Source organism: Phocoena phocoena, chromosome 13, assembly GCF_963924675.1.
Source record: "Phocoena phocoena chromosome 13, mPhoPho1.1, whole genome shotgun sequence".
NCBI lineage: Eukaryota > Metazoa > Chordata > Mammalia > Artiodactyla > Phocoenidae > Phocoena > Phocoena phocoena.
In genome coordinates this window covers 79,576,221-79,602,932 of record NC_089231.1, presented here as the reverse complement: position 1 = coordinate 79,602,932, position 26,712 = coordinate 79,576,221, and the positions used below count along the sequence as shown (strand labels likewise).

Here is a 26,712-nt window from a genome sequence, read left to right as displayed (position 1 = left end):
GGCTCTTCTGGCCACATTACGTCCCAATCGATGATCAGCCAAAGGAGGAAAATTTGACGAGGATTTATTTCCAGTTAAGAGAGGGCCTCACCTGCATTTCGTATCCTCTCTTTATACTGCTGATCTAGTTTTTTCATCCTCTTCTGATATTCCTGTAACGTACCTGATTGAGATTTACAAAATAGTTACTATGAAGATCAAACTGCTCTACATTTTGGTTTTCTAGCACCGACACAGAACGTTTTAAATAACATTAGAGTAAAACACACACCATGGAAAGGCACCCGTGAGTAGAGGTAACTTGGTTCCCAAGCAAGATGCAGAGCAGAAACCCCAACCAGTGGCTTTAAGACTCTCTAGCAAGTGAGGAGTAGAAGAAAGCTGCACCCATCCACCAGTGACTCTCATCACTCGCTGCTACAGTTTCGGTCTGTGGGCCTCCCTTTCCTGGAAAAAGCTCACTCTCCCTCAGTAAGGTCTAGATCAATGCCATCCAGTAGAACTTGCTGTGCAACGGTGGAAATGGTCTACTTTGCCCTGTCCAGTATGACAGCCCCGAGTCACATGTGGCTATGAGCACGTGAAATGGGGCTAGTGCAAGCCAGGAACTGAATTGTTAATTTTATTTAATTAAATTTAAATAGCCGCGTGTGGCTAGTGACATTACTGGACAGCTCAGTACAGCATCTGACCAAATGGCTCTTCCCTGAGCAACTAATAATGAGGGTCCCAGTTAGCGTGCGAAGTGTCTTTGGATGACAATGCTTCAGTGGGCTATATATACATTTTTTTATTATTAATTAATTAATTTATTTTTGGCTGCGTTGGGTCTTCGTTGCCGTGCGCGGGCTTTCTCTAGTTGCGGCGAGCAGGGACTACTCTTTGTTGCGGTGCACAGGTTTCGCATTGTGGTGGCTTCTCTTGTTGTGGAGCACAGGCTCAGTAGTTGTGGCTCGTAGGATCTAGAGCGCAGGCTCAGTAGTTGTGGTGCACCGGCTTAGCTGCTCCGCAGCATGTGGGATCTTTCCGGACCAGGGCTCGAACCTGTGTCCCCTGCATTGGCAGGCGGATTCTTAACCACTGCGCCACCAAGGAAGTCCCCAGTGGGCTATATTAATGGTATCTTTTTCAAAATCCCCCACTCAACCCTGCCAGGCACACCTTACAGACCTGCTAGAGTGGGACGTATTTCTTTCTCTGGCAATACTTCCATTACCATCGGAAGAAAAACTAAAACAAAGGTGTGTGATTGCAAGTCACAGGAACATGTTTCACTATGAAGGAGAAATCAATATAAGATGGGCTGCTCCAAGCAATGGAAGTACCTCATGGAGAAGCAGTTTCAGTGCCGGGGACCCCACAGAAGCAAGCCGAAGAGCTACTGACAGCAGCCACCGACGCTGGGCTGTCACCGGGTGCCCAGCGGTGCTGGTCGCCCCTCACACACAATCTCACCTGCCTCTAGTTTCTTCATTTCACAGATTAGAAGACAAATTAAGCAAGAGACAGTGAAATGCCCAAGGTCAAATTTCTAGAAAGGAGTGCAGGAGGGATTCAAGCCCGCGACAGGAATGGAGAGTCTGTGCTCTTCACCCAGTGCTGAACTGCCTCTGACAGCAAACAGCCTTGGACAAGACACAACCCACTTGTAGTTTACAAAGTAAAAAGAGAAAACACGGTGAGAACGACCCACAGCTCGTTAGCATTCCGTTTAGAAAGAACAGTACAATTATATTCATCCTTAGTAACAGCATCTCTCCTAAAAACAGCCAGCTTTAGGCCATGGCGGTTTCCAGTTCTTGCTCTGCAGAAGGCCTTAACCGAGATTTCAAAAAAGTCTGAAAACTGCCACTTTACTGACTGCTAAAATCGGCCAGACCAAATTTTAAATCACTCCGACTTCACTGAGAAGTGAAATACCCAGATTTCAAAGGTGTGTGATATTAGGAAGTATGTTTAGAAAAGAAGGATTAAATCACACACCAACCTTCTTGCAGTTGTTGCAACTGTCTCTTGAGAGAAGCCAATTTATCCTGATACATCCTGTAAAAAAAAAAAAAAGGAAAGCCACACTCAGAGACAAAAACATCCAATACCCAATTCAATAATAATCTACATGCAGAAATTACCTGGGCTTTTATGGAAATGTCATTAATGTCCCTTAGGGAGAGAGAAAACTAAAGTCTGCTGGTGGTTTAAAATGTGCCCACAGCTAAAGGGATCAGAAAGGGACAAGGATTCTGTGGTTTGAATGGTATCCCAGCTTTGCAGATTCTCCGGTGTTCTCTCACCTTTAGAGAATCAGACATGCAAGTTTAAATAAATAAATGACAATGATAAACACAGTTAGGCAAGAACACACACAGAAAGACTGGAAGTGTGAAGCCATTTTCTTGGGGATTCAGAGGCGTGACATACACACGAAAACGAAAACGTAAAAAGTGTTAAATGCAGGTCTCATATCAACTCTACAATCAGATCATAAGTTCCAAAGAAGTAAGACTATGCCTCCAGCACGTTTTTCTATATGGATAGCACTGCTGTGTAAGCACTACGTTAATAAACCTTCACGTCATTTTTAAAAACACTTCTATGATCAGAGAAATGACAGCAATTCAGTTACAAAAGTTAAAATGCAGGATTTATTTGCAGCCCCAGCAGGATAAGAACACACAGTACACACAAAGCAAAAGAACCTGGCATGTTTTCACCCCCCTCATGCTGAATGGATTATAGGCAATTATATACCGTAGTAAGTCTGTTTGAATGGTGGATTTCACACGTCAGTCACGTTTCAGCAATATTTTTGCTTCTACCAGAAAAACACCCCCTGGGATTCCCTGGTGGCACAGTGGTTGAGAGTCCGCCTGCCGATGCAGGGGACACGGGTTCGTGCCCTGGTCTGGGAAGATCCCACATGCCGCGGAGCAGCTGGGCCCATGAGCCATGGCCGCTGAGCCTGCGCGTCCGGAGCCTGTGCTCCGCAACGGGAGAGGCCACAACAGTGAGAGGCCCGCGTACCGCAAAAAAAAAAAAACCCCAATTTCACAGTGACAGAAACAGGACTTGCAACCAGTCCAACAGGTAACTGGCACAACAGCCTCTCAATTATTCCAGTAAGGGCTGCAAACACAACCTGTCTGTCTACAGGCTGAGGAAGAGTAGGCAGAATCTGAGAATTACACGGAAGGCCTTTTTTGTTTTTTGTTTTGGCTGCGTTGCCCAGCATGTGGGATCTTATTTCCCTGATAAGGGATGGAACCCGCGTCCCCGGCACTGGAAGAGTAGAGTCTTAACCACTGGACCACCAGGGAAGTCTCAAGGCCTGATTCTTTTAGGGAGAATGCTGATGCTTTCAATGCTCATCTTGAATCACAGAGAGCATTCAATTTTAATCAGAATTATTTTCTACACCATCAAATATTAAGGGGTACGCTCACTTAAACACACCAAGTATAGGAGAGGGAAAGGATGAGTAAGCTGTACACAGGAGGTCAGTATTTGGAACCCAATATTTAATTTTTTTTTTTAATGTGAAGACCACTGGCCAGAGGGGGGAAATGGTGTTTAATTTTCCGTATTTAATTTTCCACCACAGTGAGTGTGCCAGACTACGTCTTTGAATTCTCACTCGGTCTTTGAAAGAGAGTATTAACAGATTCAAGAAGTAAACAACAACAACAAAATTCAGATTTGGAAAAAGAATAGGTATGTAAAAATACATCTCAAATGGGTCCAGGTAAGTCAGTAAGAAGCCTGGAGAGAGTACAAGTAAAATAAAAAGCTAGCACAGTTTCAGGGCTGAAGCTGTGAGAAAAATCACATCAATTATTAAAGCAATCCTTTATTTGGCACTGGGCAGATCTAGCTGAGCTTCCCCTTTGGACTCCAAAGCGTGAAAAGGATGACAGAATCCAGATGATGGTCACAAAACATTCGTGTATACGGAAAACATTCTATAAGGAAAGGAATGTGGATCATCCAGTTTGATGGTAAAGAATTTAAAAAACAGAATCAAGATCCTCAAAATACATTCCACACATACTTATCAGATCTCTGTTACACTGTCTTGCCCATAAGTTTCCGATTAGAGGGAGTGGTTTTAGTTTCTCTGAGGTGTGGCTCTGCTGGAGGCCTGGGTGCAGATGCGGGTAAGGGGAAAGGGCACTGGAGGAGTCAGGAGCCCTGCTCTCCAATCCTGGTCTCCCTGAGCTCTCCGGGCGTCGCTGTCCAGCTAGTAGTCAGTGCTCAGGGGGGGTCACGCCCATCTAAGAACCAAGGAGCTGTGAAACACCATTTCCCCCCTCTGGGCAGTGGTCTTCACATTAAAAAAAAAAAAAAAAGGCAAGGGTTCTCTCCTGTTACATGGCCTTATTTCCCAGGAACATTTCCCTCCAGATTCTTTCTAGCCTTCCCTCAAAAGATTCTTATCACAGGAAGAGTGATTAAATGTGACAAATTTAAAGGGGGGAAATTGCACACATATGCATGGTCTTTGGAAGCACTACATGAAAACCATACATATGAAATCACTATTAAAGATTCCCTTGTCAATTCTGTATTCCAAAGAAGAAATGTAAAAACCATACTCACTGTTCCTTCATTTCTACATAGTCTTCTTCATCATGCTTTGCCAGGTCAGTTTCGCTAGCATCCTCAGTGTCTGTGTAAAAAATTAGGGAAGATTTGTTAAAATCGTAATTCGTAGAGTTGGTATCACCTGACACGGTGACACTTCACAAACTTCTATAAAATGAATTTAGACTCAATGCAGGCCATCAATGAAAAATATTACATCTAATTACTTCAGAAAAGAAAACGCCATTTCCAACTTGTACACAGCCAGATTTATCCAAAGAGCCTGCCTTTATCTGAAGTGCAGCCAGAGAACAGAGTGCATCAGACACAGGTGGTCACAGTCAAGGCTGTGACTTCAGAAGGAACAACGCTGGCAGTTCAGTTAAAGGATATGTGGGTGTTAAGACTGGAAAACTACAGGCAGCAAGCCCTGCTCACTACTCCTAAACAACCTAATATGTACATTCTCTTCTGGTAAATGCCAGTTTGAACCCCTAAAGGATTTTACATCATATATACGAAGGAGAATCCAAAACAGTTAAAGGAACTCTAATAACCGAAATATTTTCAAAGGGAGAGGGAACAAGACAAGAAGATCAAACAGAAACTGTTTCAGAACACTTTAAACATTGTTTTTAATTTTTTTAACATCTTTATTGGAGTATAAATGCTTTAAAATGTTGTGTTACTTTCTGCTGTATAACAAAGTGAATCAGCTACACATATACATATATCCCCATATCCCCTCCCTCTTGTGTCTCCCTCCCACCCTCCCTATCCCACCCCTCTAGGTGGTCACAAATCACCAAGCTGATCTCCCTGTGCTATGCGGCTGCTTCCCACTAGCTATCTATTTTACATTTGGTAGTGTATATATGTCCATGCCACTCTCTCACTTCGTCCCAGCTTACCCTTCCCCCTCCCCGTGTCCTCAAGTCCATTCTCTATGTAAACATTGTTTTTAGAATAAGCAAATGGCTGGAGTGTCTACCTAACTTCAACAGCCCTACTTGAGGGGGGGGAACAAAAATCAATTTTTGCTTCACTACTCCCCCTTGTGGGCATTAAAAAACAGTACAAGTGATTCACATTCAAATTCTCTGGTTAAGCCTTGTCTTCAAATGTAGTTTAACCAGATTGTAATTCATTTCTTCAATTTTGTATCTTCACATACATATGACTTTTTTTTTTTTTTTTTTTTTGCAGTACGCGGGCCTCTCACTGTTGTGGCCTCTCCCATTGTGGAGCACAGGCTCCGGACTCGCAGGCTCAGCGGCCATGGCTCACGGGCCCAGCCGCTCCGCGGCACGTGGGATCTTCCCGGACTGGGGCACGAACCCGTGTCCCCTGCATAGGCAGGCGGACTCCCAACCACTGCGCCACCAGGGAAGCCCACAGCTGACTTTTTAAAGGTTGTTGCAGACTCAATCCTCCACCTACCTTTCCCCCTCCTTCAGTGAAGAAGCCGACCCAGAGCAGTCACGTGCCAGCCAGCCACAGTACTTGGCACTTGGGGAACTGAGATGAATAAAACATACTCCTGATTCCAAACAGCTAGCCTAGGTTTTATTCCACGGCCCTATTTTGTCCACCCATATGTTCGTCTCTTTTTATCTCCTCTTTTCTTCTCTCTTGCCCTTTCGTGTTTCCTCATCTTTCTCCTCCTGCAGCCAGCTCCTTCCTCCATTCCAGTGTTCCTCAAACTTACCAAGCTTATAAAGCCCAGTTTGAAAAGCCAGGCTCTCAGAGGCAGTAATCATAATGTAAAGAGTGTGGAACTGAAAACACAACACCTGAGGACCATTAAGCAAATCCCTATCTCCCGCCCCCCAACCCCGTGCCTGTTTCCCCAATGGTGAAAACTGAGTATTAGACCAAGGACCAAGCCACATGCTTTACGCCTGTATCTCATTTTATTCTCGCACCTACGCTAGTAAGTAGGTACTACTGACAGCCTCACTGCAGTTGGCGAAACTGGGGCTCGGAAAGCTAAGTATTATAAATTGTCTAATATTAAGCTGGGTTCAGTGAGCCAAATTTACACCTAATTCGATTTGCCTGGTTCCAGCTCTCGTACTTTTAACCAACCTGTCCCGCACTGCCCAAAGTAGGGCTGACTTAAGCATTTCCCCGGGGTAGGGGGAGAGAGGCACCTTGGTAACTAGAAAGCTAAACCGGGCTTTGCTCTGAGCCTCTCAGGAACTAAATAGAGAGGAGTACTCCGTGGACCCAATGAATGGCTTTCTCATTCCAACCAGTGAAGACCTGAGGTTCAGAGACAGCTGGGGGAAGAGGGGCAGAATCTTAAAGGGACCTACAGCTCAGATAACAGCTTCTTAAGGCCCTTCTCCGCATAACTGTAGGAATAAAACGTCCTCAGGGCTTCGCCTTCCACAGCACCTGTCGGGATAACTTCTGGGAGCCGCGCTCCTCCCGGCGGCCCCTCTAGCCGCCCCCAAACCCCAGAGGTCGCCCCGCCCCTCTCCCAGGCAGCACCACCCCCTCTCATTGCTGTCCCATCCCCGCCCGGGGTTGTCCGGCCCGCGGGAAAACGTACCTTCATCCGACTCGCGGCCCCGGCAGCTGCGCTCGTCATCCTCGGCGCTCTCCAGCTCTTCGTCCTCCTCGGGGTAGTACTCCGGAGCCGGCGGCGCTCCAGCCGGGGCCGGAGCTGGAGCTAACAGCCCCGCAGCACTCATGTCGCCTCTGCCCGCAGCTGAGCGTGCCACCCGGGATCCGCGGCCGCGCGCCCTGCGGACTCCACGTCCGCGTAGCAGCGCCCGAAGGAGCCGCCAACTCGAAGAGCCGGAGCCACAGCTACCCCTTCCCTGTCTTCGCCAAGCTCCGCCCCGCGCTCGCTCTCGGCAACGGGGACCTCGCGCCGGCGGCGACTTCCGGGTCGGGAGCTGCCCGAGGACCGCCTGACTCTGCTATCCTAGAGGGAGTAGAGAGGCCGCCTGACGCCCCCTTCGCCTTAACCCCATCTCCTTCATCGCCGTCTTTAAAATCCTCAACGGGTAGCGGAGAAAGGCGGAGACAGGCTCTCTGGAGTTAGGCAAATCCTTGGGTAGGCCCAACCGCGGCAAGGACCCCGAAGCTCAGAGGCCACTTCCGAAAACAGCCGCTAGGCGCCGCCTGGAGCCAAAACTAAAGAGGTGTTTTTTTTTTTAAGGGACTTGGGAGGCAGAAGATTTGAAGGGCTCTTGGCAGGTGGAGGTGGTCTCTTTAATTTCAACAGGTGAACGACATGAACCATCCCATTTATAGGTCGGGAAACCTAGACATTTAAAGTTCGTGTAATCATCCCGAAGAAAAGGAGCCTGGCTCCTCCCCTGACTGATGAGAGCTTTGTTAAGAACTAAAATAAAAACGAGGATGCTAATATTCCATCCTGGGGTCAGCATAACTGTATTTTCCCAGTCTGTGGGAGTCCTTTCTTTTTGTGTAGGTTTGTTCAATACGGTATTATCCCGACTTTACAGATAAGAAAAGAGTTGTCGGGCTTCCCTGGTGGCGCAGTGGTTGAGAGTCTGCCTGCCAATGCAGGGGACACGGGTTCGTGCCCCGGTCCCGGAAGATCCCACATGCTGTGGAGCGGCTGGGCCCGTGAGCCACAACTACTGAGCCTGCACGTCTGGAGCTTGTGCTCCGCAACAAGAGAGGCCACGACAGTGAGAGGCCCGCGCACCGCGATGAAGAGTGGCCCCCGCTCGCCGCAACTAGAGAAAGCCCACGCACAGAAAAGAAGACCCAGCACAGCCAAAAATAAATAAATAAATGAATTTTAAAAAAAAAAAAAAAAAAAAAAAAAAAAAAAAAGAAAAGAGTTGTCAATTGCCTTTAAAAAAAAAAAAAAGCGTCCAGTCTGCCTTGTTTAGACTCTCAGACCCAGGTCCTCTACAGTACAGCTGCCTCATATTTCTCAGAATATAAATTTTTTAAAAGGTGGTTTTCCCCAATCCAATAACTTGCTAACCAACTCTCAACTGAGCAAGTGGAACATTTGCCTGCAGAAAGTTAATTAGGCTCAGGAAAGGAAGGTGCTAGCTGGTAACTTGGAAAACAAGAGAGTTGAATATCTGCATGAATTAATTTGTGTGATTATCTCTGAGTAGAAGGGGACACGGCGTTATAAGCTTTGCTTAATGAACAAATTGAGGATGTCCTTTGTCTTGGTGTGTGTAGCAAGAAAAGGGATAAAAGGGCCCAGAGATGGTTAATGGTTTGTCCAAAGTAACCCTACTCTTTACGTTGCACCCAAGTCTCCATAGAAAAAAAAAAAAGTAACATACAAGCAGTAAACTTGAACACAGATGTAAAAGCCAGACTGGAACCCAGTATTCTCATTCTCAGATCCTTTGTGACCAAATTTATCTCTGAATTGGCCCCCACAGAGTCTCCTCAAAGTGAAAAAATATATTCTCATCCCGTTTATTTTAACATTTCTTATTTTCTACCTTGTTGTAATTAAAATCTTGCCTGTACTTGTGAGGGATTCTTCCTCCCAACAAAACTCAAGAATTTTCAGAATGGAATGCTGCAATGCTAAATAAGAGGCATTCTCATGGCTCCCTGTGGGTCCACCGTCAACATTTAAACTAGAATTTCAAAGCTGTCTCTTGTCCAAAGGATGAAGTCATTTTCTTTATGCTGTTAGGTCACGTCTAAATTATTTGTAATTGACTATCTTGACCAACTTGCGTTTCCATCAATAGCAATAATCATAAACCAAACCAAGCACTAACATTTTAAAAATGAGAGTTCATCAATACAATGATATATTGATTTTTTAAAAAAAGAGTTGATATCATTGCTAATTGGTTTCCTTTCAAGACACTGGCATTTTTATCTTGCTTACATTTTGTCTTCTTTTTAAAAAATATTTATTTATTTATTTGGTTGCACAGGGTCTTAGTTGCGGCACATGGGCTCCTTAGTTGTGGCATGCGAACTCTTAGTTGCAGCATGCACGTCAGATCTAGTTCCCTGACCAGGGATCAAACCCGGGCCCCCTCCTTGTGAGCATGGAGTCTTATCCACTGCACCACCAGGGAAGTCCCACATCTTGTCTTCTTGGCTGCAAATGACATCTGTTAATGATCATGGATTTTTTTTATATGACTAGACAGAACTGAATACTTGCGTTGTGAAAATCTACCCCATTTCTTCTGTGCATATTGCAACTGGTAGCATCAACACTCAGTAAAGGATGAGGACCTAGTCAAAAAAATTCTCTCATGACTTTAGTCTTACCCAACTTTTATAGCTGTCTAATATGATTTTGGACAGTCTGTAAAAATCAAGTTCCCTTAAAACCAAGTACCCTTTTTACCACCTTAAAATCACTCTACATCCCTTCCCAAAATGGCACTCAGTCACATCGCTCAGGAGACATCTATATCCAAATTCATTTTAGAGGAAGTACTGCCAGCACTCTTCTACAGGCCCTCTCTACATACCCTAACACTCAAATCTTAAAGGGGAGCATGTTAATTGGAATGGGTATGCTTTTAAAACACTAGGAAAAACATGAATAGTGTTTAGAACACAAATTTTGTTAGCAGGAGTTAAAAAAGAGTTAATGATGGAAAGTTTTCTAAGAGCTAAGTCCTGCATACATGACAATGCTTAGGAACAAACTGTGTTCCTGAACTGAAACAATGTCTTCACAAAGTTCATAAACTTTAGGATTTAGGGGTGAAGGTAGCAGTTTTCAGTTTCCAGTATTGATTTAATCAACATATCCAGTTTCACAAAAAATATATAAAGAATGGCTGAGTTAACACCATGCACTTTCACCCCTGGCAAGCTCCATCTTGCAGCTTGGATCAAGATGGGTCTCTGGTTATCACGAGTTGCACTTGGGTCAAAGTTCATTATACTTTGGCCACTAGTTCCCACAAGATCATTAAAATCATTTCCTGTGGTCCTGAAAAAGAATATGTTGAACAGGCTTACTGAAGCCTTGCTAAAGCTAACAAGGGTTCCCCTACCACACAGTTCCTGTTCCTACTTGTCAAAATGATTATCATAACCCACAAAGTGAGTATTTCTTAAGTTTTGTCCTTGTACCTATCAAAATGTGCCCCGTCAGTGTTGAATGCCTAAGTGTGCTGAGTATGCATCTAGTACATAGATTTTTTTTCCCCCAACAGCATCAAACTAACGTCTCTTGAACGCAGTGCAAGTAAGGGCAACTCCCTTGCCAAAGATATAAAAGACTTTAAATCCAGGAAGTTTACAAGTCCTGAGTAAATAAATGCCATTATTAATTTATGGCAGAATTACTTAGAAAGCTGTGCCAGGTCTAACGGGGGAATGGGGGCCTCAAAGGCTCTAACATGGTGGTCCCAGGGAGTCCCAGAGGGCCTCGGCCTCTGGGAGTCTCCCAAGAAAAGTAAAGGCTCAGTGAGGAATGCCATGAACTTTGACCCCAACTCAGCACAAACAAGGCGGACCGCACCCGAGGCGGGCCAGTGGGTAACTGAAGTTGCAAGCTCTTCCGCATCTGAGGAAACCCCGCCCCATCCCGCACCGCCCACCTTCAACTTCGCCAATCCTCGGGCGCCATCGACAGCTCGGCGTCCCAGGCGCCTCCAATCAAGTACCTATATCCGGCCCCAGGTCTGCGCCCCACGATCAGGGAAGGTCAGTAGAGAGCCTATCGGAGCCTGGCTGGGGGCGTGGTCGGGGGCAGGGGGCGGGCGGGCTGGGACGGCGGGGCGGAGCGCGCTCGGCGCAATCGGGTGCGATTGGCCACCCCTGGCAGGAGCCGCACCTCGGACAGCAGCAGCGGCGGCCGCGGGAGGGTCCGTGTGGCTCCCGGTGGTGGCGGCGGCGGCTGTGGGGACCTGCGTGAGAGAGTGGGACCCGACGCGGAGACCGCGGGCGGAGGTTCCGCGCGGCCGGACCCGACACTCAACGACTGGACCCGGGGATCCACCGGGGAACAAGCGGCAGAAGAGCGACTCGGTAACAAGTGTGGGAGAGGAAGCGGCGGCGGCGACGCCGGGCCCGGGGTGGTGACAGCAGGTCTGAGGTGAGAGCACCGGGGCGCGGAGAGGTGACAGAATGAGTCGGGGCGAGGGGACCCAGGGCGGAGTGGGGTCGGCGAGGACCCGAGTGAGGGGAGTTCCGGGAGTGGGTTTGACAGTCTGGACTGTGGAGAGGAGATCCCCAGAGGGGCCGGCCCCGCGGGTCTGAGAGGGGGACCCCGAGAGGACTTGGGACAGAGCGGGTGTGAAGGGAGGGGACCCCCAGAAGGACTGGAAAAGTGGGTCTGAAGGGGCACCCCCAGAGGAGCCAGGACAGTGGTTCTCAAGGGAGGGTACCCTGAAATGGGCAAGGACAGCGGCTCTCAGCGGCAAGGGGACCCCGAGAGGGCTTGGGACAGCAGGTGTGTTGGGGGACCCCGAGAGGAGCTGGAACAGCGACTGTGACGGGGGACCCCGCGGGGGCTGGGGACCCGGGTCTGAGCGGGGACCCGGGGGGCGTGCGGTGGAGGCGCGGCCCCGCCCCGCCTGGGTGAGGAGAGGGGGCCTGGGTTCGGGTCGCGGCGCCGGGTGAGTCGGGACAGCCGGCCGCCGCTCCCCGGGTGCACTCAGCCGAGCTTCCTAAGGGCGGAGTGGGAGACGGGGGATCGCCTGAGCCCAGTGACTCTGTGGGTGACTCTAAGGAAAGGGGATTATGTAATGAGACATCTTCTAGGAGAACGCGCAGGCTGGAGGGTCTGGCCGAAGCGCGGGGATCTTGGAAAGGGCAGGAGCGAGGGGCTGGGGACCTCTTCTCACTGGCCCCCTGGCTTCCCGTTTGTTTCTCCGAGTTGGGCTTGGATGCCTTGAAAGTGAGGGGCTTCCTGACCTCGATAGCTTCATCAGGATGAAAAAGTTGGAGAGGACTTCTTTAACTCACCGCAAACCGAGTGGAAAGGGAAAGGGACCCTTTTGGAGATGCAGGTTTTGGGTTAATTAGGCTGTTGATTTTGATAGACCCTGTCTTTTTCACTTCGGCTCAGCAGAGAGCTCAGAAAGTTTTTCAGGTTCGGCAGCGCGTCCGTATCAGTGTTTACAATGAAGACTCAAAGGAACTATATACTAAGTTGGACTGTTTATCTTTGATGTGTTGGAAAGATAGTTGGAAGATCAAAGTAAATTTTGAAAAGAGGTTTTGGAGTCGCCAAACTAACAGCACTTTCCAGTTGGATTTCTAATTCTAAAAGCTACCAGGACTGAGTTTTAGACATAATTCCAGGACAGGCTAAGGATAGAGATAAGCCTATTTAAACCGGACACCGTACACGCTGGTGGGAGGCAAGTGTGTGTCTATTAAAATGCTGAAACGAATAGTGGAAAGCGATAGGGGGTGGGAATTGGGGGGCAGCCTCCTACTTTGACGGATATGAACATTAAACTAATGACCAGGCTAGTGGTTTGGAATACTTAGGATATGTTAATACTGCTCCGACTACTTCTCGAATGTTCTCTTGAATGCACACGCTTTGTTACGGTTGCACCCAGCAGTTTTGCATTTGAATGTTTTAACCTCTTTTTCTCTGTGTGTTGCTTCTCCTCACCCCGTATTGTTGCGACGAGCTTCTTTTTCATAGAAGCAGACTTAGAAAATGATGGTTTGGGGGAAATATTAGGGAATGTAATTATTCTATCATTTTGCAGTTATTTAGATATCTTCTTTGTTTCAGGTTTAGAATAATGTCTTATTGGAAGCCTTTGCCCATGTTCAGTAATGGGCAACTAAGAGGAAGAAAGGAATGCTGTACTGTTTTCCAAACACATAATGTAGAAGGCTTACAGAGAACCGCCTATTTAAATCCAAGACAAAAATTACTGAAGACATCTTACATCAGGGTGATAATAAGTAGAGGGAATGTGTCATTTGAGGATTCTTATTTGATATTACCTGATGCAGAACAGTTTTTATATGGTTTCAGAGAGCATGGAGCTTGGTGTGGTTATGAAAATTCCACCAACTAGACGTCCTCCCCTAAGAAACAAGTTATGGAGGTGAGGGGAACAACAGTAAATACACAAATACAAATTTAAAATATGAGACACTATATTTAAGATGTATTAAGTGTAACTTCTTTTACATTAAATTTATTTTTCCAGAACCTTAGGTAGAATTCAAGTAAAAGTAAGGTCAGCTAACTCAAGAGGGTTATTTACAAGGGGCATGTATTCCTTATGTAGGGCATGTAACCTAGGAGATGGTCTTTGGAAGGACTGGGAATCTCAGTAACAGTAATTCTGCAAAGTAATAGAAATGTTTAAATGTTTGAGCAGATAAGCTCTTGCATCGTGCTTGTTAGCTCACTTCTGTCTGGTGCAAATGAAAAGTGTCATTGTAATAGAGTTTTTAGTGATAGGAAGGGTCTATAGTAACTATTCCCAGGGACAGGGGGTGGGGGTGGCGGGTAGGTTAGGAGGGTAGGAATTCTGTGGGAATTTATTTTCATTTGTTTCACAAAATAAAACTACACTTTGAGAAGCTATTAATATGTAAGTTAGTTACACCTATGCTCATTTTAACTCTTTTCTTTTCAATTGAAAGATATAATCAAAAGAAGAGTTAAGAAGGAGCCTTACACTTCCATATGAGCGGTTATAGCCACCGGAGAATGCAGGTTCTTTTTGGTGTAGAGTTCTTAAACTATCCTTAGTCTTAGTTTAGCAGGATGCAAGTAGTGCCCAGTTAATACAATAACCCACTTTATACTTTCTTTACCACTTGAGTCATATACAGTCAAACCATTGTAATCTCAGAGTCTACCCTGATATCTAATTTGGTTTAATGTTTAAGCCAACCTGAATAAAAGTTCTCATTGCCTGTCAGTGTTCATACTTGTTGGCTTCAGTGGTATGAGAGAATGAATGAAAACTAACTATTGGTACTTTAGAGTCTGTTTATTTAGAGTTTATTTTAGAGCCATTAAAAGCATCTTTCCTTTATAGTCTTTTCTTCCAGTCTTTGTTTCTTCTCTCCCCCTAAAAAGAAAGCACACTGACAGACGGACAGAGGGAAAGCTTCCATCGAAAAGTGCTTTGTGACTGTCCTAAGAGAAAACTTCTTTTCAATCTTCAGTGAGAGATTCCCCTCAATCAGAGAGGATAGTTTTGAATTAGTAATTTTGAGTTATGGGATAATGTACAGTTTAGTTTTGTGATTATTTAATTATAACATCCATTTAATTGGTTACTTTGTCATTTGTAAGGATACATTAAAAGTTTGTTACTATTCTTAAATTCAGAGTGACCTTAGTAAAAAAAAATTAATGTCTAACTAATTATGGATTAGATGTGTTGAATATATGGGCCAAAACGTGATGTAACTCATTTACAAGCTATGGGCAACCAAGTTAAAAACAAGTATTCAGAATTCTTATGATAGTAGGAATTAAATTCATACATTTTATCATTCCAGGTACATGTTATTAAAGTTACCTAAATACTTTCTTTTTTTTTACGGTACGCGGGCCTCTCACTGTTGTGGCCTCTCCCGTTGCAGAGCACAGGCTCTGGACTCGCAGGCTCAGTGGCCATGGCTCACGGGCCCAGCTGCTCCACGGCATGTGGGATCCTCCCAGACCGGGGCAAGAACCCCTGTCCCCTGCATCGGCAGACGGACCCCCAACCACTGCGCCACCTGGGAAGCCCTACCTAAATACTTTATAAATCAACCTAATGCATTTTTTTCTGCCTGACCTGAGATTTGTTAGAGACATTGGAGTATATTTAAAGTCTTTGTAAATTATTTCTATTTTACAACAGAATAACATAGGAGTCAGTTTTTTGATTTAACACAGATCTGCTCCTAACCATGGTCTATCTCACAAATACACGTTTATCACCCCCAGAGTGAGTGAGAAAAGGAAGATGCCTTGGAATAAACATTTTACACCTAGCAAAACCTACTCCCATGTGGCCCATGTGGCTTTAGCTCCTAACCCTAGGAATTGACATGCTGGTGTCTAATGTTTGGGGCCCTTTCACCTCACCCCTGGCCTCAGTGAAAATGATGGATACCAAAATCAACCCCATATTTGTTATGCTTATTATTTTAGTCAATTATCAAAGTACTCATTGGAAGACTTCAATTTTACTTCTTTCCACTATTTTTGATGGACAACGGGTTAACCTTTTATTTCCAAATCAAACTAGGACTCTGTGCAGTATTTATTTTTATATGTGTCACTTTCTGTCTAATAACACTGGCTTTGGTCCATAGCAATCAAGGCTTATGACAATTCAAATACATTTTATTTACCCATTACAATAGATGGCACTAATCAAGGAAGAATGCTCTTAAATAAAGTAATAACCTCATTAGTCTTGGGAGTAGGCATACAAAACAGAATTGGAGTTCATGGCCAATTTTCCATTCTATTCTGAACATTAGCTTTTACTTTTTGAAGGCTTTGTGTGTAAATACACAAATATTTCCCCAAACCACATAAATATAGTTTTTAGCTGATCTGGGTCAAGACTTAATAGCAGAGATACAAAATTCCATTATGCTTCACGTACCTTTATGCGTCCCGTGTCTCTTGTGAAAATTTCTCTTCTGTCACTGTATACCAGTTCCTTGTTTACATGTGTTTTTCTTTCACAAATTTGTGAGCACGTTGAGGTTAGAGATGGTCTTGATCATCTTTGCATCCCCACGCCAAGTATAGTACCAGGCACAGAGTATGAGGGATGCTCACTAGATGTCAACTGAATGAGTAAATGAATTAATAATCACCAAATTAGTAGATTATATTTATGTTCACATTTAGTTTCTTTTTTTTTAGAATTTTATTTATTTATTTTTTATACAGCAGGTTCTTATTAGTCATCAGTTTTATACACATCAGTGTATACATGTCAATTCCAATTGCCCAGTTCATCACACCACCACACCCACCCCCACACAGCTTTCCCCCCTTGGTGTCCATATGTTTGTTCTCTACATCTGTGTCTCAATTTCTGCCCTGCAAACCGGTTCATCTGTACCATTTTTCTAGGTTCCAAATATATGCGTTAACATACGATATTGGTTTTTCTCTTTCTGACTTCACTCTGTATGACAGTCTCTAGATCCATCCACGTCTCAACAAATAACCCAATTTCGTTCCCTTTTATGGGTGAGTAATATTCCATTGTATATATGTACCACAACTTCTTTATCCATTCGTCTGTCAATGGGCACTTAGGTTGCTTCCATGACCTGGCTATTGTAAATAGTGCTGCAATGAACATTGCGGTGCATGTGTCTTTTTGAATTATGGTTTTCTCTGGGTATACGCCCAATAATGGGCTTGCTGGATCGTACGGTAATTCTATTTTTAGTTTTTTAAGGAACCTCCATACTGTTCTCCATAGTGGCTGTATCAATTTACATTCCCACCAACAGTGTAAGAGGGTTCCCATTTCTCCACACCCTCTCCAGTATTTGTTGTTTGTAGATTTTCTGATGATGCCCATTTGGACTGGTGTGAGGTGATACCTCACTGTTGTTTTGATTTGCATTTCTCTAATAATTAGTGATATTGAGCAGCTTTTCATGTGCTTCTTGGCCATCTATATGTCTTCTTTGCAGAAATGTCTATTTAGGTCTTCTGCCCATTTTTGGATTGGGTTGTTTGTTTTTTTAATATTGAGCTGCATGAGCTGTTTATATATTTTGGAGATTAATCCTTTGTCCATTGATTTGTTTGCAAATATTTTCTCCCATTCTGAGGGTTGTCTTTTTGTCTTGTTTATGGTTTCCTTTGCTGTGCAAAAGCTTTTAAGTTTCATTAGGTCCCATTTGTTTATTTTTGTTTTTATTTCCATTACTCTAGGAGGTAGATCAAAAAGGATCTTACTGTAATTTATGTCAAAGAGTGTTCTGCCTATATTTTCCTCTGAGAGTTTTATACTGTCCAGTCTTACATTTAGGTCTCTAATCCATTTTAGGTTTATTTTTGTGTATGGTGTTAGGGAGTGTTCTAATTTCGTTCTTTTACATGTAGCTGTCCTGTTTTCCCAGCACCACTTATTGAAGAGACTGTCTTTTCTCCATTATGTATCCTTGCCCGCTTTGTCGTAGATTAGCTGACCATAGGTGTGTGGGTTTATCTCTGGACTTTCTATCTTGTTCCATTGATCTATATTTCTGGTTTTTGTGCCAGTACTGTATTGTCTTCATTACTGTAGCTTTGTAGTATAGTCTGAAGTCAGGGGATCTGATTCCTCCAGCTCTGCTTTTTTCCCTCAAGACTGCTTTGGCTCTTCGGGGTCTTTTGTATCTCCATACAAATTTTAAGTTTTTTGGGGTTTTTTTGTTCTAGTTCTGTAAAAAAATGCCATTGGTGGGCTTCCCTGGTGGCGCAGTGGTTGAGAGTCCACCTGCCAATGCAGGGGACACAGGTTCGTGCCCCAGTCTGGGAAGATCCCACATGCCATGGAGCGTCTGGGCCCGTGAACCATGGCCACTGAGCCTACGTGTCTGGAGCCTGTGCTCCACAACAGGAGAGGCCACAACAGTGAAAGGCCCGTGTACCACAAAAAAAAAAAAAAAAAATGCCATTGGTAATTTGATAGGGATTGCATTGAATCTGTAGATTGCTTTGAATAGTATAATTGTTTTCACAATGTTGATTCTTCCAGTCCAAGAACATGGTATATCTCTCCATCTGTTGATATCATCTTTAATTTCTTTCATCAGTGTCTTATAGTTTTCTGCATACGGGTTTTTTGTCTCCCTAGGTAGGCTTATTCGTAGGTATTTTATTCTTTTTGTTGCAGTGGTAAATGGGGGTGTTTCCTTAATTCCTCTTTCAGATTTTTCATCATTAGTATATAGGAATGCAAGAGATTTCTGTGCATTAATTTTGTATCCTACAACTTTACCAAGTTCATTGATTAACTCTAGTAGTTTTCTGGTGGCATCTTTAGGATTCTCTATGTATAGTATCATGTCATCTGCAAACAGTGACAGTTTTACTTCTTCTTTTCCAATTTGTATTCCTTTTATTTCTTTTTCTCCTCTGATTGCCATGGCTAGGAGTTCCAAAGCTATGTTGAATAATAGTGGTGAGAGTGGACATTCTTGTCTTGTTCCTGATCTTAGAGGAGATGCTTTCAGTTTTTCACCATTGGGAATGATGTTGGCTGTGGGTTTGTCGTATATGGCCTTTATTATGTTGATGTAGGTTCCCTCTATGCCCACTTTCTGGAGAGCTTTCATCATAAATGGGTGTTGAATTTTGTCAAAAGCTTTTTCTGCATCTATTGAGATGATCATATGGTTTTTTTTTTTTTTTTTTTTTTTTTTTTTGCGGTACACGGGCCTCTCACCGCTGCGGCCTCTCCCGCTGCGGAGCACAGGCTCAGGACGCGCAGGCCCAGCGGCCACGGCCCACGGGCCCAGCCACTCGGCGGCACGCGGGATCCTCCCGGACCGGGGCACGAACCCGCGTCCCCCGCATCAGCAGGCGGACCCCCAACCACTGCGCCACCAGGGAAGCCCGATCATATGGTTTTTATTCTTCAATTTGTTAGTATGGTGTATCACATTGTTTGATTTGCGTATATTGAAGAATCCTTGCATCCCTGGGATAAATCCCACTTGGTCATGGTGTATGATCCTTTTAATGTGTTGTTGGATTCTTTTTGCTAGTATTTTGTTGAGGATTTTTGCATCTATATTCATCAGTGATATTGGTCTGTAATTTTCATTTTTTGTAGTATCTTTGTCTGGTTTTGGTATCAGGGTGCTGGTGGCCTCATAGAATGAGTTTGGGAGTGTTCCTTCCTCTGCAGTTTTTTGGAAGAATTTGAGAAGGATGGGTGTTAGCTCTTCTCTAAATGTTTGATAGAATTCACCTGTGAAGCCATCTGGTCCTGGACTTTTGTTTGTTGGAAGATTTTTCATCACAGTTTCAATTTCATTACTTGTGATTGGTCTGTTCATATTTTCTATTTCTTCCTGGTTCCGTCTTGGAAGGTTATACTTTTCTAAGAATTTGTCCATTTCTTCCAGGTTGTCCATTTTATTGGCATTCTGTTGCTTGTAGTAGTCTCTTAGGGTGCTTTGTATTTCTGAAGTGTCTGTTGTAACTTCTCCTTTTTCACTTCTAATTTTATTGATTTGAGTCCTCTCCCTCTTTTTCTTGATGAGTCTGGCTAATGGTTTTTCAATTTTGTTTATCTTCTCAAAGAACCAGCTTTTAGTTTTATTGATCTTTGCTATTGTTTTCTTTGTTTGTATTTCATTTATTTCTGCTCTAATCTTTGTTATTTCTTTCCTTCTGCTAACTTTGGGTTTTGTTTGTTCTTCTTTCTCTAGTTCCTTTAGGTGTAAGGTTAGATTGTTTATTTGAGATTTTTCTTGTTTCTTGAGGTAGGCTTGTATAGCTATAAACTTCCTTCTTAGAACTGCTTTTGCTGCATCCCATAGGTTTTGGATTGTCATGTTTTCACTGTCATTTGTCTCTAGGTATTTTTTGATTTCTTCAATAATCTCTTGGTTATTTAGGAACGTATTGTTTAGTCTCCATGTGTTTGTGTTTTTCACATTTTTTTCCCTGTAATTGATTTCCAATCTCATATCATTGTGGTCAGAATAAATGCCTGATATGATTTTAATTTTCTTAAATTTACTGAGGCTTGATTTGTGACCCAAGATGTTATCTATCCTGGAGAATGTTCCATGCGCACTTGAGAAGAAAGTGTAATCTGCTGTTTTTGGATAGAATGTCCTATAAATATCAATTAAATCTATCTGGTCTATTGTGTCATTTAAAGATTCTGTTTCCTTATTTATTTTCATGTTGGATGATCTGTCCACTGGTGTAAGTGAGGTGTTAAAGTCCCGCACTATTATTGTTTTATTCTGAATTTCCTCTTTTATAGCTGTTAGTAGTTGCCTTCTGTATTGAGGTGCTCCTATGTTGGGTGCTTATATATTTATAATTGTTATATCTTCCTCTTGGATTGATCCCTTGATCATTATGTAGTGTCCTCCCTTGACTCTTATAATATTCTTTATTTTAAAGTCTATTTTATCTGATATGAGTATTGCTACTCCAGCTTTCTTTTGATTTCCATTTGCATGGAATATCTTTTTCCATCCCCTCACTTTCAGTCTGTATGTGTCCCTAGGTCTGAAGTGGGTCTCTTGTAGACAGCATATATATGGGTCTTGTTTTTGTATCCATTCAGCAAGCCTGTGTCTTTTGGTTGGAGTATTTAATCCATTCACGTTTAAGGTAATTATTGATATGTATGTTCCTATTACCATTTTCTTAATTGTTTTGGGTTTGTTTTTGTAGGTCCTTTTCTTCTCTTATGTTTCCTACTTAGAGAAGTTCCTTTAGCATTTGTTGTAGAGCTGGTTTGGTGGTACTGAATTCTCTTAGCTTTTGCTTCTCTGTAAAGCTTTTGATTTCTCCATCGAATCTGAATGAGATCCTTGCCCAGCAGAGTAATCTTGGTTGTGGGTTCTTCCCTTTCATCACTTTGAGTATATCATGCCACTCCCTTCTGGCTTGTAGAGTTTCTGCTGAGAAATCAGCTGTTAACCTTATGGGAATTCCCTTGCATGTTATTTGTCGTTTTCCCTTGCTGCTTTCAATAATTTTTCTTTGTCTTTAACTTTTGCCAATTTTATTATTATGTGTCTTGACGTGTTTCTCCTTGGGTTTATCCTTTATGGGACTCTCTGAGCTTCCTGGACTTGGGTGGCTATTTCCTTTCCCATGTTAGGGAAGTTTTTGACTCTAATCTCTTCAAATATTTTCTCAGGTCCTTTCTCACTCTCTTCTCCTTCTGGGACCCCTATAATGCGAATGTTGTTGCATTTAGTGTTGTCCCAGAGGTCTCTTAGGCTGCCTTCATTTCTTTTCATTCTTTTTTCTTTATTCTGTTCTTCAGCAGTGAATTCCACCATTGTGTCTTTCAGGTCACTTATCCATTCTTCTGCCTCAGTTATTCTGCTGTTGATTCCTTCTAGTGTATTTTTCATTCCAGTTATTGTATTGTTCATCTCTGTTTCTTTGTTCTTTAATTCTTCTAGGTCTTTGTTAAACATCTCTTGTATCTTCTGAATCTTTGCCTCCATTCTTTTTCTGAGGTCCTGGATCATCTTCACTATCATTATTCTGAATTCTTTTTCTGGAAGGTTGCCTATCTCTACTTCATTTAGTTGTTTTTCTGGGGTTTTATCTTGTTCCTTCATCTGGTACATAGCCTTCTGCCTTTTCATCTTGTGTATCTTTCTGTGAATGTGGTTTTTGTTCCACAGGCTGCAGGATTGTAGTTCTTCTTGCTTCTGCTGTCTGCCCTCTGGTGGATGAGGCTATCTAAGAGGTTTGTGCAAGTTTCCTGATGGGAGGCACTGGTGTTGGGTAGGGCTGGGTGTTGCTCTGGTGGGCAGAGCTCAGTAAAACTTTAATCCACTTGACTGATGATGGGGTGGGCTGGGTTCCCTCCCTGTTGGTTGTTTGGCCTGAGGCAACCCAACACTGCTGCCTACCTGCGGTCTTTGGTGGTGCTAATGGCGGATTCTTGGAGGGCTCACGCCAAGGAGTACTTCCGAGAACTGCTGCTGCCAGTGTCCTTGTCCTCAGGGTGAGCCACAGCCACCCACCGCCTCTGCAGGAGACCCTCCAACCCTAGCAGGTAGGTCTGGTTCAGTCTCCCCTGGAGTCACTGCTCCTTCCCCTGGGTCCCGATGTGCACACTACTTTGTATGTGCCCTCCAAGAGCGGAGTCTCTGTTTACCCCAGTCCTGTCAGAGTACTGCAATCAAATCCCTCTAGCCTTCAAAGTCTGATTCTCTAGGAATTCCTCCTCCTGTTGCCAGACCCCCAGGTTGGGAAGCCTGACGTGGGGCTCAGAACCTTCACTCCAGTGGGTCGGCTTCTGTGGTATAAATGTTCTCCAATCTGTGAGTCACCCCCCCAGCGGTTATGGGATTTGATTTTATTGTGATTGTGCCCCTCCTGCCGTCTCTTTGTGGCTTCTCCTTTGTCTTTGGATGTGGGGTATCTTTTTTGGTGAGTTCAAGTGTCTTCATGTTGATGATTGTTCAGCAGTTAGTTGTGATTCTGGTGTTCTTGCAAGAGGGAGTGAGAGCATGTCCTTCTACTCGGCCATCTTGGTTCAGGCTCCCCACGCTTAGTTTCTTATCTTCACTGAGGGCTTTTAGTACATCAGAAGGGTGTTAAAGGAGTGATTCTGTTGGAACACAAGAACAAATGTTAGCATTATTTATCTGCCATGTAAGAAACAGCATGATAGTGTGAATTGGAAAGAGAAAGGGCCTCAGACTCAGAGAGACCTAGGCACCTATTTTCGCTTTGTCAGTATGCCAGCTGGCTTATCCTTGTTAAGTTACTTAAGTCTGTAAAGCTGTCACTTCTCTCATCTATAAAATAAGAATACAGAACTCACAAGATTCTTATAAGGAATAAATGAAGCAATTTATGTAAAGCACCAAATGCAGTGATAAATGCATAGGAAGTGTTTAATAAGTGGTAGCTTATTATTTTAATCACTTGAAATAATTTTTTAGTGCTGTTTTTTGCTCTACCCTCAGTATCTAATCACTTGCTGAATCCTACAGCTCCTGGCTCCAAAAAGAATAATTAAGAGATTCATACATAGGGAAACTGAGACTCAGTTAGGGTGAGTGACTTCCCAAGGCCGTACAGACAGAGACAAACTTGACCACTGTGGCCTAGATCTGTTTTTTCAACTGAAGACACTTTTTACTTTATACCTCTTAAAGGTCCAAGAAAGAGCTAATGAGAGCCCTAATAATGGGCTAGGGAAGGACTGTGACAATTTTCCAGCCTCCTTCTTTTTCGTCCTTCCTATATACACTGTTGCTCTCTTATTTCCCCCTAAGGTACAGCTGTGATTTTGTCACTCCTGTGTTCAAAACCTTTAATACCCCTTGGCCTACTAAATTCAGTACAGATTTATCAACTGTTTGGGGGCTTTGGGATTCCTAGAGCCCCATAATCTGTCTATACCTGTATCTATATATCTATGTCTGTCTCCTGTGCCCCGGCCAGAACAGCCTGCTTACAGTTAACCACTTACTGATTTGCCACCTTTAGGCGTTTGTTCCTGCCATTTTTTTTCCCTAGAATGCCTTTCCTGTTCCTCATACTTCAGACCTTCTTCTTTTTTGGCTGTGCTGCGTGGCCCGCATGATCTTAGTTCCCTAACCATGGGTGGAACCCAGGCCCTGGCAGTGAGAGTGCCAAGTCCTAACCACTGGACTGCCAGGGAATTCCCCAGACCTACTTTTAATGCCATCTTTCTTGGGCCCTTCTCTGATCATCTTTTTTGCTACTCTCTCCTTTAAATTCCCTAAGTACTTGCTTTGTGTATTTTCTTATTACCCTAATATTCTCTGTGATCATACATATAGGGTTTGTATTTGTCTGAGTCTTCCTAAATGTCCATCTTCTTGATTTTAAAAGGACAGTGTCTTACACATCTAACCAAGCGTCTTGTAACTAGTATCTGTTCAATAAATATTTGTCGAATCGCGTTAAATTTAAACACTTGTTTTAGGTTCAAAAATAATGTTTAAACATAATTATTGCTACCAGTGAAGATAACGGATAGTTCTTAAGTGAAGAACTTACTTTTGACCCTGACAGTTGGTAAATTGATGCCACTGGTAGCAAGTATTTGGAAACTTGTATGTCCACATTCAGCGTGATAATATTCCCTGAAGTGGCCTTTGAGTGTTGGGGATTTGTTGTTTTGTTTCCTTAAGTGATGTTTTTATCTGTAAGGAATGGGTTCCAACTTCAGGTCTTTGGACGTCTGTTTACCTTCCTCTAGGTATTAGGAACAAATGAAATAAGATTTTTGGTCATTTGCAACAGAACGTGGTGTTCAGTTGAGTCAGAGATGGAGGCTGGGAGAGCTCTATTACCCTGGTCTTCCAAAGGGCAGTTCCTTACTTTGTGATACAAGCAACTTGCAACTGTGAACAAATAAGCTTATTGTTATCCTTATCTTTCATATTGTATTCTTCTCCATATTGGGGAGAGGACACCATTCTGACACACCAGATATTTTATTTATGTCTTCGTTTGTCTTATATCCCTACAATAGAATTTGGACTCCATGAAAGCAGAGATTTTTTTAATTCATTGCTGTCTCCCCAACTCATAAAACAGTGCCTACCTAGCATGTAGTAGTTGCTCAATAGAGATTTATTGACTGACTAAATAGATGAATTTGGCTCTGGGAATTCCTCCAATATGTTGGCTAAAAAGAAGGTTTCGTTATTTGAAACGTAGGAAGTAAAATCCTAAGGAAATAAAGTATGTCTGGGAAGAGTAGAGTTTATCTGTGTATTTTATTCTCTGGGCTTTACTTTTTTTTTTTTTGGAGCAGCCTTGAATTTAGTGTATTTTTGTTTTATTGAATACAAATAAAAGCCATTCCTACCACGACATCATACATCCAATATGACTGTGTCCCAGTCTGGCTACAGTCAAAGAAAGCTATGTTCATTGTAATAAAATCTAATGGAAGCTGCTAAAATGGCCCTTAGGCAGTAAAGGCTTGTAAGACCAAAATTATAACAAAATTCAGTACAGGGGCATTATCCCATTAAAAGCACTTCACTTGTTTTTCTTATATGCTGATATTAACCCTGAAAATTGGTCAAATCAAGCTCCTGATGTTAATTTGAGGTTATCAGTTTTCTGCATGTACAAGTAATTGGGTTTGAAATGTGTTTTAAGCTTGAATTAAAAGAACTTAGTCATTGGTGACTCATGGTGAGAAGTTTTTCCTTTTCCCTGCTGGAACATATGCCGCTGCCTCCAACCTGGCATTTTGCAAACATTGAAAACATAAAGAATTCTGATTTTATGTACTAGGTTCTGGAAAAATTCTTTTAACTTTAAGGTAGCATGGCCTTAATTACAGTGCTTTTTAGTAATAAACACTACAAGCGACCTTCCAAATTTCCATACAAATTTCTTTAGTCTCTGCCTTTATGGAAGTTTTCTCATTACATATGAAATAGTCAAAAGTCTACTACATGGTGTATGAATGACCACAGGGACTTTGTTTTGTTCATTACTGTGTTCCTAGAGCTTAGAACAGAGCTCTGCACAGAGAAAGCAATTAATACGTATTTGTTGAGTGAAGTCGCATACCTTCCTAATAACAGTGCATCTTAGAAAAATCATGAAAGTATTGACATAAATTTTCTCCAGCCCTTTTGAATTAGGTAATTACCAATTCACAATCAACCTAGTTTGGGAGGCTCTTGGTGTTAGCCCAAGGTAGTTCTGCCCTAATAGTTCTCAGCATTGATTGTGCCAACCTGAAATCTCCTTCAGTGGTTTAGTTACCAAAGGAAGGGTGAATCGGCAACACCCATAGGCAGTTGCACCTGTGGGAACCGATGGGCGTCATAACAGGAAATACTTCAACTTGCAATACCGATAGTAGTGAACAGCACCCAGGTCCCTCTGTTTTTATCTGCAGTTCCTTTTTTTTAGGATTGTACAAGGTTTTCTTGGAGTTTTTTTTTTTTAATATAAGTTTAGAAGAGAATTAACTTTAAATGTGAAAATTAAAATGTGAAAGGTTACTGGCATTTTCTTCATTATCAAGGAATTGGTAAGGTGTCCTCCTTTAAGTAAGTTCTTTCTTTACCTTCTATTGTTGTGTCCCCTGAAACCTCTCTCTGGCACACAGGAAAGGGGAAGATGCAGGGTACGTAAATGTGCAATAACTAAAACTTAAGCTGATACTATCCATAATAACAGCCAGTTCTGATATTTACATGATACCATAACGGTAGGCACTGATAGAATTTCATAAATTTAACTGTAAGATTTGTTTAGCTTGAGCCAGTTTTCCTCTGTTGTAGGGACTGGAGGAAAAGAATCAGGAAAAGTTCTTTACAAAATGTCGAAATGTAAAGCTGTGTAAAATGCTGTTGGCGTTAACTGTCTGACGAGGAAGTATTCTCTGTCCTCATTTATAAAACTGTGTCTATAATAACTTCCTTTCTCAGGATGAAGGTGCTGATAGCATGGTCTTGTTCTTATGACTTAAGTGTAGTTCAGTTTTATCTTTCCTAAGTGAATAAGAGGCAGCCTTT

The 26,712-nt window shown here is 43.0% G+C and overlaps 2 protein-coding genes across 2 annotated transcripts in view; one reads left to right on the top strand and one right to left on the bottom strand.

Moving 5' to 3' along the window:
• Positions 1-7,277, bottom strand: part of SUDS3 (SDS3 homolog, SIN3A corepressor complex component) — a 39,064-nt gene extending 31,787 nt beyond the window's left edge. Inside the window, exons 1-4 of the mRNA XM_065889868.1 lie at positions 7,136-7,277; positions 4,594-4,663; positions 1,988-2,043; positions 92-163 (exon numbers count right to left, since the gene is read on the bottom strand). Coding sequence (XP_065745940.1) covers positions 92-163; positions 1,988-2,043; positions 4,594-4,663; positions 7,136-7,277 — 340 coding nt within the window. The remainder of the gene's footprint in view (positions 1-91; positions 164-1,987; positions 2,044-4,593; positions 4,664-7,135) is intronic.
• A 4,069-nt stretch (positions 7,278-11,346) lies between these two features.
• The window catches only part of TAOK3 (TAO kinase 3), a 188,760-nt gene continuing 173,394 nt past the window's right edge, over positions 11,347-26,712 (top strand). Inside the window, exon 1 of the mRNA XM_065889939.1 lies at positions 11,347-11,617. The gene's annotated coding sequence lies outside the window, so the exon portion shown is untranslated. The remainder of the gene's footprint in view (positions 11,618-26,712) is intronic.